General features: G+C 42.2%; 1 protein-coding gene across 2 annotated transcripts; it reads right to left on the reverse strand.

Moving 5' to 3' along the window:
- Positions 1-1,340: 1,340 nt before the first annotated feature.
- On the reverse strand, positions 1,341-10,740 carry LOC112047696 (proteoglycan Cow). 2 transcript variants are annotated; one of them, XM_052884525.1, is made up of 6 exons: positions 10,570-10,740; positions 10,116-10,164; positions 4,304-4,852; positions 4,026-4,208; positions 3,633-3,950; positions 1,341-2,198 (listed from the first exon to the last, which is right to left on the reverse strand). In XM_052884525.1, the coding sequence occupies exons 1-5, from the start codon at positions 10,672-10,674 to the stop codon at positions 3,667-3,669; spliced, it is 1,170 nt and encodes a 389-aa protein (XP_052740485.1). In that variant the 5' UTR covers positions 10,675-10,740; the 3' UTR covers positions 1,341-2,198; positions 3,633-3,666. The 2 variants fall into 2 exon arrangements, with proteins under 2 accessions (XP_052740485.1, XP_023940668.2); XM_024084900.2 differs by having other exon boundaries at positions 1,341-2,202; positions 10,570-10,730.
- Between the last annotated feature and the right edge of the window lie 3,377 nt (positions 10,741-14,117).

Here is a 14,117-nt window from a genome sequence, read left to right on the forward strand (position 1 = left end):
GAGAGTTTTCAATTTGAGGAAATCAAACAAATTAACAATATTTTTTTTTTTATTATTTACAAATTAACCCTCGACTACAATCTCACCTGATGTGATGATGCAGTCTAAGATGGAAGCGGGCTAATTTGGTAGGAGAAGGATGAAAATCCACACATTTTACTTTCTTCTGGGCCGTTTCCGCACTTAGCCATGTAATTGGCCATTGTGTGTCTCTTTCGGTTCCACAATCTAATCCACACCTCTTTCGGTTTCTACACGACATCATACCGGAATGCTAAATCGCTTGGCGATACGTCTTTGTCGGTAGGGTGGTAACTAACCGCAGCCGAAGCCTCCCAACAGCCATACCTGGACCAATTAAGAAAATCTCAACCGGACCAGCTGGGGATCGAACCTAAGACCTCCGTTTTGTAAATCTACCGCGCATACCACGGAGGCTGACAAAATTAGAGTTATTAATCATTAACAGACTTTGCTTTTGCTTTAAAGAAGCCTACTGAAGATAAAATATTAATTTAATCCAAGCCCTTTGTAAAAGCAATATATTATTGTCTATGTGTAGTATTATTAAATTTTTGTTATACTTGACTATAACATTTATTCTCAGTCTGCAAGCTTACTGCTCTAAGAGTATTAGGTCGCTGCTCCAATGACTACAGTTTATTTTGGATACTTTCATGTATTAAGATATTAATTTGCGACAAAGCTGCTGCTTTTTAAACATACACTTACTGTAGGAAAGAGACACTAAATATTTATACTTATAATAAATCTGTAGAGAGGTCAATTCTGTACATGAAATATATTTCCAAAATAACTATCAGGGGGTGATTAATGATCGATACTGATGCCAAAAATGCAATCAGTAACATTTTTGTCTGTCTGTCTGTATATTTGTTATAGAAACAAAAACTACTTGACAGATTTTAATGAAACTTGATACAAATATTGTTTATACTCCGGGGCAGGTTAAGTACTTGCCATCACCTTATGATCAATAAGAGCAGAGCAGTGAAGGGAAATGTTGGGAAAATGGAAGAAGTTACTCCATTTTTACAGCAAGTAAGGGCGTGATTAAAGAGTTCTAAGGGTGGATGAAGTTGTGGGCGTCCGCTAGTATAAAAATAAAATATCTTTCTGATTAATAGGCATTCCTACAGTAGCCTGTTAGTAAATGTACTTAATGCTAGCAGCACAAAGATGGTGTTAGTGAGGTATATAGTGCTGTGTAAGAAGACAACAAACTGCATACAAATGTGTCGTGCATTCTCTGCATACAGCAGTTGCTGTGTTTCTGTGCGGGCCAGCTGGCGGAGAGGAGGGTAGTGACACACAGGAGATGACGTTTAATTATTTATTTATTTAAATTAAATTAGTTAGATTTAAAAAAGTGCAAATAACCTTTTGATGTTACAATTTAATGACTCACTCCATAAGGACTACAGTTTGGAGTGAAAATATTATTTATTATAACAAAATGAATGAAATCTCACATGTGTAACATTAACACTATATTGACTAATAATAATAAGAAACATTCATAAGCTTGTTACATAGTATACACCTTACTCTATCATTTAACTAAGCAAGGCTCCACGACGCTACTGCACACTTATCTGACTTACATTTTATCAGAAGAATCTAACGACTACCTCGCCACGGACGAGCATGCAAATCTTGGTGTTATTAGCATTTGTTTGGTTCTAAGAGACACTGCTAAGTACAAGTGTATGTACACGCTGCAGTACTCGTCTGTAGTCCCTGCCTCCTCGTCGGGACCGAGGAAGTGCACGAGTGACCGAGCTGGCCCCGCAGTGCTCGCCGCGCGCCGCGACGGTCGCCGAGGACGTCCACGGGTTCACAACTGAACAGCCCAAGGCGGCGGCGCACCGTGCGGCTCGCCCCCCGGCCCCCACCACTAGTGCCGACAGGTACCAATTTTTACATTCCAAAATATTATTATGAAAATACTCTCCCATAATCTTATTTTACCTAAATGTACAGTTAAATAAAATATAATAGGCCCATAGGTAAACGACTTCATTTCATTATTTCGACTCCTATAGATACGTAAGTAACGAAAAATTCGAACGCGTCGCCGTCGAACACACAGCGGCGGACGGCAAAGCAAATGACGATTTATTGTTGTTGTTCATCTGCGGGGGTGTGCCGCCCCCTCCGCGCCGCCCCGCGGCGACCTGTCTACAACACAAACACATTGATATATATATATATACCTACTTATCTTGAAACATTTTGAAGAAAAATGTGTACTCTTCTGATCTATATTAAAAATTTAGGACCTTCAGCACAGAGCACAGAGTAACCGTTAGGAGTATTAGTGTTCTGTGAACTCAACATTAAAGGCAAGGCGTTTCTAAAGAAACTGTCTGAAAATCTTAAATCTTTATGATTTAAACGGCTTGAATTAATAGATCACTAACTTGGTACCGCCTTCAAACTGATCGCACTGAGCAAACTGAGAAGGTAGCACATACGATGTTATTTTTCGCTTTTTAGTTTAGTAAAAACATTTTTATAATTTTTAAGTCGATTTTTTTTTTTTATTTCTCCATTTTTAGTAGAGGTGAGGCGTATATACTGGAGCAGGTCTTAACACTAGGTTTGTTGGAAGACGTATGGCGTACGAGTACGGAGCAGGGACATAAATATTTTTTTTTGCAAATTTTTTTTTTTTTTGTGGATTTCAAAAATCAAAAATAGTTGAAAAAACCAATTGAGAAAAACAAAATAAAAAGACAAAAATGATTTTCTGTTACCCGGGATCGAACTCAGGATTCTTAGTTTATCGTACCTTGCGTACACATACCACTAGTCCAAATGACTGAGTAGAACTCAATTGAAATGAATGTACGCTTACTATCACTTATCAGATAATATGATGTAAAATCGCTGGCCAATGAGTATTTAGGAGTACGTATCTATTCTATAGGTCCTAATGGCTCGTACTTCTAAATACTCGTGGAGCTAGTCTTTGGAGCGCGTCTCTCGGCGTACTCGTACTACTCAGTACGCGTTTTAGCGAGTACGACTCACCTCTAATTTTTAGTGATACCGTGTTTTAAGTCCGTATACCATTAAGACGATATCTATTACCTATACTTATAATAAAAGAGGTCGATCGAATTCTATACATTTATTCGCAATTTGAGATTTTACTTATACCATTTGTAACGACAAACGTTACCGTGGCATAGAGTACTACTAGCGCCATCTAGAATCTATACTTATAATACGAATTCTGTACATTGAAGATATTTCGAAAATTTTTGTTATATAAACGATGTTGAAGCTAAAAATATTTTTTTTCGATTTTTTGTCTGTCTGTCTGTCTATCCGTGTTTTTTTGGTTATTCGGGCATCAGGCTGAAACTACTAGATGAATTCAAATGAAACTTGGCACGGTTTAAGACCATAATACTACTAGCTACAAGAATTACTTGTACATATGTTTTCTGTGCCAGAATCAAGAATTTTCGTAAATAAAAAAGTTGATCGTCTCATCGAGATGAATGAATGAAATTAACTTTATAGTAATCAGTTGTAAAAAATGTTCTACGGATCCCTGACTATTGGAGTCCGATAGTTACATAATATTTTACATCGCGTACCTCGCGCGGAGCGCTCGGCGGCGCGCGGGTCTGCTCAGAAGCGGAGCTCGTTGTCGTCTTCGTCGTCGTGGTCACCGTCGCCGCTGCCGCCCACGTCCTCGTCGTCGTCATCGGGCGCGCTCTCGTCGCGCTCGGCCGCGTCGTCCACGCGGTTGTCGTCTGCGGGCGCGGCGCCGGGCGCACAGCGCGGCGCGCCCTTGGTGCGGCTGCCGGGCCGCTCCACGCCGTGCGCGTCCACGCACCAGCACACGCCCAGCGCCGCGTGGCACTGCCGCGGCCGGTACCAGCCGCGCGCGTCGCACGCCGGCACGTACGCGCCTGCGCACACACGGCCACTGAGCGACTGCCACTACACCACATCATACACAGCACACACACAACACTGGCGCCTACCGGGCGGCGGCGCAGGGTGCGCGCGGGCGAGCGCGGCGCACGGCCGCGCGGCGCGCCGCAGGCAGCCGCACCACGCCGCGCGCGTCACGCCGCGCGTGCCGCCGCCGCGGGCCGCGCGCGAGCCGCGCGGGGCGCCGCACGTCGCCAGGAACGGTCGCAGGCAGCGTTCACGCTCGTCGTGCCCTGAAAAATAGGTCGCGGATACAGCTTATTACCACATTCAGCCATTGATAAAGAGCCGGCGGGGGGCGGCGGGGGGCGGGGGCAGGGGTACTCACGCAGCGCGTACAGGTCGGCGGGCGACAGCAGCCCGTCGCGGCCCGCGTCCAGGTGCTCGAACATCCAACGCACCTCGGGCTTGCAGTCGCGCGGGAAGGCGCCGGGCGGCGGCGGCGCGGCGCGCGCGTCGTCCATCAGCACGGCGAACCAGTCCAGCAGCCGGTCCGCCATGTTGTCGAGCGCGCAGGCCGCCGCGCGCCGCCGCCGGCACGGGCAGAAGCCGCGGCACGCCAGGCGCACGGGCGGCGCGCTCCGCCGCACGCAGTTGTGCAGGTCGAGGCGGCACAGCGACGAGTACGTGCGGTTGTCGGAGCCGCACAGGAAGGCGCCGCGCGCCGCGCCCGCGCAGCCGGCGCAGCGCTCGGGCGCCGCGGCGCGCGCCTCGTAGAACACGTCCTCGTCGGCGCCGCCGCCGCCGCCGCCGCCGCCCGCCAGCACCACGTCGCCGCGCGCGCGCACGGCCTGCTGGCTGGCGCACAGCGCGGTGAACGCGTCGCGTAGCAGGCACACCTCGCGCTCGCGGCACACCAGCGCGCGGCACAGCGGGTCTGCGGGCGGACAGGGCGCGTCAGCTGACTGAGTAGTTACCGGCTCGTGTGCCCACTACCTGCCTGTTGCCTGTCACCCACCGGCTGCCTACGTACGTACTTTACGGCAGATGCCATGAAAAGTCTATTAGTATAGTATGTTAATATAGGGGTACCTACTTATCCTTGTTTATTGGCTTTGTGTCACAGGGACATTAATGCGATCTTCAAGGTTCAAATAAGAATTGAAATACCTACCGTTGCCTTCCATGAACTTACTTACATACATAACCGTAGGCCTAACTATCCTAGCACACCCAACTGTAGGTAAGCTATAAGTACCTACTCCGGGACTTCGAATGAACGAGAACGTTCAAGCATTTCAGAAAGTAGTGAAAACATTCCAAGAATGCGCAGCACTTTGAAACCTCTTTGTGTAGCAGCTAAAGCGCGAGAGGCAGGGAGGTGACCTAAATCCAAACAACTACGATGCGAATCATACGCGCAAATCGGGCCAACTTAAGCCGGGTTGACACAGTCCAAGTATACTCGGTCCGAGTGAACCGAGATGACCTACTCGAACAAAACTACCTACATATTAAATACTGTTAGATTATTAGATTAGTTATTAGCGCATGAAAAATGAGGCGCAAAAGAGGAAATTTATAGTCAACTTAATGTTAGTTGTAGTCACCAACGAACGTTATTTAAACAAATAATACCTAAATATCGTCTACAATGTCGAGTTGTGTGTTCGGGGAGTGTAAAAACTATATAATTATAAATACATAATGGAATATATATAATATTCGGATCTCTTTTTGCGGTGACTTTGTAGTCGACGTAGTCGATCTATAGTATAAAATAATCATTGCCTTGCATAAATACAGTATTATTGTGACAACGCACAATCCAAGCGTACTCAGCCAAAGGCGTATACGAGTAGGATCAAGATGTAAAATTACGCGTTTCCAGTGAAAATTTAAACTCTTTGATTAGCTCCCGACAAGCCTGATGATAGGGTATTTCACAGTTTTTGTCTGAAAAATAAGATTAGGAAATACGAAAGTGCATACCTCATATCACTCATCTTGTAAAATTGAACCCTTGTTTATCCTATTTTGATAATAATTTTTTATTGGAAAGAGTATATCCCGAAGTTAGTTCTATTTACTTGATTAAATTAATATCAACCCTAAGGATGGGAATATAGGGATGATTTATTTATTATTAAGAGTCTTAATGCAGATTCTAATGACGGGTAGAACCTAATGAGATAGCTATCTACAAGTGTAGGTGTAACAAATAACCAACCATAAAGGATTTAACAAAAAATCGACTTCAAAGGGTGAATTTCATATGAATGAATAAATTACGCTGGGTATGTTTTATACTAAAATTGAAAAAAAAAATAGGTATTTTACTTAAAAAATACAACCGACTTCAAAAATCCAAACCCAAAAAATCAAGAAACCACAAAATAAAAAACTGAAAAATATCATTTTAATATTTTCTACCTGCTAATCAGTTTGAAGTCGGTGCCAAGCCCGCATCGTGTTGGATTAAGACGTTAGGTGCAATAATTAGAATGAATAAAGTGATCCGAAGGAGCCTAGGTACTATTGTCAACCGATAAAGTAGTATGAAGCCTACTCGTACGAGTCACTCGGACCGTGTCAACGCAGCTTCAGTCTCGAGCCGAGCGAAGAGCTGAAAGTGCGAGGCATTGTAGTAGCGCGGTGCAGGCAGGAGCGAGCGACCTCTGGCGGCGGGTAGGAGTAGTGCAGAACGTGTTTGTTGCGAGCTTGCGAGTGTGCGTGCAGGTCGCACACTGTCGCACACAGCGCTCGTGGCTCTGCGTCTGCTGACTGCTCTGTCTGTACCTTTCTCTTCGCCGCCGGTTCGACGCCGCACTCGCTCTGCATGGGCAGTTTTAGCCAGATGAACCTTTTTGAACCCTAATAGGGTTAATCTGTGTTTTGAACATTTTACTGTTTCGAATTGTACATTCTAGACATCTTAAAAAAATATTTAAATACTTTAAAACTCGACGTCCGAGATACCTACCTACTTGCGTGGGTACGTAACATATTTTTAGTGATGTTTGATTTGATGTATGCCGTATACGTAGATGTATATCCATGTTTCTGTCAATGTCAAGTTAAAACCGATTTGTGTTATAGAATGGCGAATGGGGATGTTCTACAAAATATTTATAACACATTTGCTCGTAAAGTACCTAGGTATCTCTTATTTCAACATTTCAATATTGTAATGTATCTCATTACGCACATGTGCTGTAATGTAAAGTAAAATGCACATGTGCTGTAATGTAGTATAAAACCTTTATCATCCGTCTAAAAACGAACGGTATTTTTTGATTAAACTGTTGGACCGATTTATAAAAAGTTTTAAAGTTATTATTAGGTAGGTCTATCAGTTGTCCTTATGCCAAATCTCTTCTATATTTAACAACTAGCGGACGCCCGCGACTTCGTTCGTGTGGAAATCAATGTAAACTTTCAAGCTCTATTTCACCACTAGTTTGAATTTTAAAAATTTTTGAATCCCACTATATCGTATTTTTTTTATGATTTATGAACAAATTTTTAAAACTGCAACTTTAAAAATGAAGGACTTTCCGTACAAACTTGCAACCCTTATTTCATCCCCTTTTTATTTTATTTTCGAAATAAAAAGTATCCTATAACCTCCTCCGTATTATGGTCTTAAACCGTGCCAAGTTTCATTTGAATTCATTCAGTAGTTTCAGCAGCGTGATGTCTGAATAACAAAAAAAACACGGACAAACAGACAGACAGACACAGACAAAAATCGAAAAAAATATTTTCGATTATATAATGCCCCCCAATAAAAATTTTCAAAATATCTTCAATGTATAGAATTCGTATTATAAGTATAGATTCTAGATGGCGCTAGTAGTACTCTATGCCAGTTACGTTTGTTGTTACAAATGGTATAAGTAAAATCTCAAATTGCGATTAAATGTATAGAATTCGACCAGTTTAATTATAAGTATAGATATTTAATTATGAAACATAGCGCGTGTGTAGTTTGCGCTAGAGCCGTACAACCATAGAGTTTATACCTATTACACTTTTAGTGTACAATGGCGTGGCGGCGTCGATTTGCAGGGACGGGACATCTGCGACGTGGTAGTGATGCGGCGCCGGTGCGGTTTTTATGTCTGGTCGTAGGTATACAAACTCGCGGTGCGGCGCCGGTGCGGGTGCGGCTACACGAAGCCTTATTTACTCTGACTACCTATTTATTATAGGTAAGTTGTCAAGGCTCGAGCCACAGTAAAGATATTACAACCAGTAGTTGGACTTCATACTAGAGGTCGAAACGCGAGCTATACCTACGCACCTTGAACATGGGGTGATCGTAGGGTGAAGACAGTCGCGACTGTGCCGCGGTGACGAACGAACGCACGGTGTATTAACAGAGTAAAGTGTAAGTTAAAAGTTATAAGTTTTACCTTTCAGAGTTTCCAGGTAACTTAAAAAAAGTTATCTCTGGATGGGATAATTTTGAATTCATGCATCCAAAAACGGCACAGTATTTCCTACTGGTCATAATTAAAAAAATCTAATACTATTAATAAATAGAGATCCAGAGATAACTTTTTTTAAGTTACCTGGAAACTCTGAAAGGTAAAACTTTAAAATAAATTTACTTATTAGTAGGTAGGTACATAATCTTGTATTTTTTAATGGATAAGGTATTTCCTTTTATCTCCAGAATAAAGGTAGGTATCTGGATTAGTAAATAAAGTGAATAGAGTAAAGGAAAGTGATTGACACGATTGAAATAGGTAGTTATACACGGTTCATGAATCACGATACAGTAGGTACGATAAGCTTGTGTTAAAACCTCGACTGCTTGTACAATGTTTTGTGTGACTGTGCTCGGATCATTTGTGTTTTGTTACCCGACTGCGGCGAAGCCCAAAGGAGGAGTATGTGTTTGAATGTTATGACTTGTTGTTGTATGCGGGCGACGGGAGGAAAGGACTGCGCGGGTGTGAAGTCGTACGCGCTGGGCATCGTTACCCCCCTCCCGGACCGCGCCGGCCTTCGGGAGTGTTACGAACAAATTTGCCAAGCACACATACTGATAAATGATATGTCATTAGACTCGTCTAGATAGGCCGAGTGTCACTGGGTAACTTAGTTCTTAAAAAATCAAAATGGCGGATTTTATGCGCTTTAATGTGCAAGCTCATAAAACTTTTGCTCAGCTTGGCATTGGTGACAAGAATTTTAACCGACTTCCAAAAAGGATCGTATCGTATTTACAGCGATATTTCCGTCATTTGTAAACCGTTTCTTTTTTGTTTGGATGAATATTCTTTCAGGTTAGTCCCATTTTTTTCATGTCAGGATCTGATAATGGCATCCTAGAGAAATCTAGGGGTATCGTAGGGACAATTAGTGCGTTTGTTCATTGTTTCATTATCTATTTTAAATCACTACAATTTCATGAAGGTATTTATCTTTTTTTTTATTTGTTCACGTAGTGTGGAGGTAATACCTAGATGGCATCACCGAAATAAATATGTTTAAGAATACGACCAATCCTTCAAGATCATTGACGTAGTATCAGCCTTAATTAAATCAACCAATCAAAAAACACGCATTTTTATTTATCACTTCCCATTTTACTACAATTTACAAAGTATTTTATTTGTTTATATAAAAAAAGTTTATTTACAATCACAAAACTAAGTGGTAACACAAAGTTAGCAAATGTAATTAAAATGCTGCAGGCGGGCAGCCCTATGACATGTTTACGTACCGCGCGGCTGTAGGTATTTATTTCAAAAATACGGCCGAGTTATTATACTGCTTGTAATATCTTTACTGTGCTCGAGCTAAGAACAGCAGGCCTCTGGAAAGTACGAACATCTACCTACATATTATATCTATAGGTACCTAGCACCACGGTAAGTACATTACGCTTTACGCTTCGATAGGAATATTTGGTTCGCGTCGGTGAAGTCTGTACCTATAGGTACGTCCGGTAGGTCCGGATAAAGAATATCAATATTGTAATAATGCTACATGCCAGAACAGAGCAATACTATAATCCCTTCATATAATATTCAGAATCCCTTGCGTAGACTAGATGTGTGGTGTTGTGTTGTGTTGTGTTGGTCGCAGAGTGACGAACGCGGAGAGCTACTTCGTACTGTTGTGTTGTGTCCGGACGAGACTTGCAACCGCCGTGTGTGTGACTGATAGGAGGAGAGGAGACTCACTGTCGGGCTCGTACACGTAGCGGCGCGGGCGGCGTGCGCGCGGCGCCTCCTGCAACACAAGCAGCCGTCAGCCTCGGCCGAACCCGCCTAGTGCCTACTGATCACACGTCATACTGTCAGCTAACTAGCACGGCGCGGCGCCCCAGAGCCGACCCACCGCTGGACGCAGGTCTCTCGTCAGGGACATTCCATGCCCCGCACCGACGAGCATAGCTGAAGACCTTCGACACTCCGTGCTACATGTAGCATAGGCATGTTATGTTGTGACTAGGATATCGAGCGAGTGTCATCGCATCGGCGAGATGTAGGCGCACAGAAACGGTCGCCTCGGGACCGTCCGTCCTAGTGATTCTGTCAAATGAATATCGAAGGTCGAGGTGAAAGCGGACAGATCGATAGGCACGCGACGAGCCAGCGCGGCGTCGGCGGGCCCGGGCTTAGGCGCGGGCCGTACCGGCGCGTCGTCGAACTCGAAGTCCTGGTCGAGGCGGCGCGGCGAGGCGGCGGCCAGCGCCAGCAGCGCCGCCAGCGCCAGCAGTGGGCGCGTCGGGGCGCGCATGGCGGTCGGAGCTGCGGGCCACACTGGCGCCGCCGCCGGGCGCGCGCTCCCTCCGCCCGCCGCGCCCTGCGCACCGCCGCACCCTCCGCACCCTCCCGCGCATGAGCCTCCGTCCTCCGCTCGGGCAGGAGCGGCGCGGGGCGCGGGCCGCGGCGTAGATGCATCGGTTGAGATGATCGGGTTTAGCCAACGATATTTTTTACTACAGACAAGCCATTAGCGCATCAAAACTGAGGCGGACAAATGTGCATAATTGTCTTTCATTTTGTCGCTTATTAAAAAACAATGAAAGTTATTTAAACACACAATACAATACCTAAATATTGTCTACAATGTCGAGTATGTATGTTTAGGAAGTGTAAAATCTACATAAGTACCTATACTACACACACACACACACAATAGTGCATGTGTGCGCTCAGTGGAGTCGCTACGCAAACGTATGATAATAAGGATCATTAGCTATCAAATTGCAGTTTTAAAGGGCAAAATGTACCGATTTCGAAAAAACGAGCCTTTTTTATTTATACATTTAAAGGAATGTGGGTTACTCTACCTCAAAGTAGATTAAAAAATAAAACTTTATTCCGAATACACTTCATACAAACGAAAGAGAAAAAAAATAAAAACAATAGTTAATACCAATGATAGATCGGTCGAAAATCCCCGCTACAAAATTGAGCGCACACACGCGTAATATTGTCTTTAATTCCATTATTTATTTAGGTAGGTATTTAGTTTTAACACTTCTTGAACACACAGCTCGGCATTGTAGACTATATTTAGGTATTATTTGTTGAAATAACATTCGTTGTAGACCACAACTAACATTGAGATGTGGAAATTTCCTCTTTTGAGCGCCTCATTTTTCATGACCTAGTAACACATCTAACAGTATTTGACATCATTGGTTAATATTACAGCCGAAGGCGAGAGCTATAGTAAAGAAGCAGGGGCTGTAATTATCAAGTAGGTACGTACGTATGTCATACGACGTTTTAGATTTTAGAACACATTTGCGAGGAAAATTAAAACTCCCACTAGGCACACTGCTCGCTACTCCGCCTTGAGTATTTTGTATCCTAAATAATAATATATATTTTATATAATATTAAATATAATAATAATAATTAATTTTGTACTAGATATAGCGCATCAAAACTGAGGAATATAGCGCGTCAGGACTAGTGTGCTTAATTGTCATAATTTTATTTAGTCGCATATTAAACAAAGAAAGTTATTTAAACGCATAATACCTAAATATTGTCTACTGTAGGAAATAGTAGACTGAGAAGGTTATGATGTCAGGCGGCGCGACTTGTTTCCGTAAAGAGTAGGGAGTCAGAGAGGGGTAGCGATCGGTTGGCGGGAACGATTTGCGATGAGGCGCTCGTCTTGCGGTCGGCTTCAGTTTGCTCAACTGCTCGTGGCATTCGAGCCGTCCACATTTCTTGTTGTGTAATTCTTTATGGATGGGTTACTTGGGATAGGCGGGGAGAGAAATATAATTATTTTTGTTACCCACTTCTGGAGTCTGCTAAAACTACAATATCGAGTTGTGTTTAGGAAGTGCAAAAACTATATATTATATAGTTACAAAAATACATAATGTAAGTAAACCCAGAATTGTGCTCAGTGGAGTCGCTACATTCGGATTACTTTTTGCGGTGATTTTGTAGCCACGTAACATATCTTTAGTATAAAATAATCATTGGCGATAATTGTTAAACAATAAATCTGAGTTTGTTTTGCATTCTTAATTATTTTTATATTTTATTTAAATAGGTAGGTAATAAAAACCATACACCGTAAAACATGATAACTTTGCCCAAAAGTTGAAATATTTTTGCATTATTTGTGTTATTTTTAACAGCCTTGATGTACTGCGTATTATTGCTATACATCAAAGTGCTATATGTTCATATCCTAATATTAACTAGCGAAAATACCCTAAAACATTATTATTTATATTAAAAAATTAGGGGAGGATACTAATATAGGGTCATTTCGCCTGTTCGCGTCCACTTAGTGCAGTTGGCAAGTTTGAAGGAGAAAGTAAAAATGTCCTAGAACAAATTTTAATGAAAAGTTTGTTTAATGTATTCATTATAATAGTCTATTTTAAGGTAACGTTTAGTTTTGTTCGAAACATCTTGTAGTTTTTTGTTTAAAAAGACGAACATCAGAAATGGGCCATTTACCCACTTTGCGTCTACCCGCTGGACCACTTGGCGTCCACTAGCTTAGACAAGGAATAAAGGGATGCTATTTTTATGATAATGTAAAAAGAAATTGGATTTTAATAATTTATTGATTATAGAATTATAGTTATTTCAAAATCAACATATTAACATTAATAAATCACCTAAAACATTTCCTGTCTTTGGACAAAGAGCAAAACCACTTACACCCCCATTGAAAATTCTTTTTGGATCACTAAAAATACATTTTTGCTGTATATTCGTCGAATAACTAATTAACATAAAACACGATCTCTTCTTGACTTGGCCACTAGCTTTATAAATGCCCTGAGAATTTTTAAGCGAGATTTCTTTATTTCTGCGCAAAATTTTTGTAATCCATTTTGAACCTGGACTATAAGCTTTATCAATTTTAAAGCCCCCCGTCTTGTACTTTTTTTCTGAACAGTATCTAATAATTCACTGGGAATCCACAATAGGAAACATTTAGAAGCCATTCAACTACTTTTTTTCACCATCTACTTGTAGCGCAGGTTCTGAGCCCTGGTTTTTTTACTCCATCTGGTCTGCGCCCACTGATTTAGTCCAATATTGTGATCTTGGGAATAGAAGAGAGAAGAAGAGGAATTCTTTGCATATTTGTTCTTCTCGCGAATATCATTCAACACTTTCCTTAAATATCCTTCTGTGACTGTTCTTTTTTCCTTCTACTTTCTCTTCTCCGAAGAACTCGTGTTTAACGAAATAAAATTGAAATTAAAGAAATTACATTTCGTTCAATGTAGAAAAGGTATTAAAAAATCAAAATCAAAAATCATTTATTTCAAGTAGGCTCAGTTTACAAGCACTTTTGACGCGTCAGTTGACTATTTGTAAAGATTCTACCACCGGTTCGGAAGGCAGGTTCTGCTGAGAAGATACCGACAAGAAACTCAACAGTTACTCTTTTGAAAAAGTCATTGTTTAGGTAAACATTTAAACTTTTATTACTTTTTTCATGTCTTTATTTTCATGAATATATTACATTACAAAGGATTGAAATTGGCGTTAAATTTGGACATAAAACGGAGTAACACGTAGTACGATAGGCTATTTGATGATGAATGCGCCGGTAGCCTCCCGGTGCCGGCGCCGATGACCCCCTCCCGCAGCTCCTCATGTCCGCTCCCCTCGCTCGACTGCGCGCGAACATCCTCCCGGCCTTGAAAGGATACCTTTCAAATTATTGTTGGTCCGGTGGGC

Source organism: Bicyclus anynana, chromosome 12, assembly GCF_947172395.1.
Source record: "Bicyclus anynana chromosome 12, ilBicAnyn1.1, whole genome shotgun sequence".
NCBI lineage: Eukaryota > Metazoa > Arthropoda > Insecta > Lepidoptera > Nymphalidae > Bicyclus > Bicyclus anynana.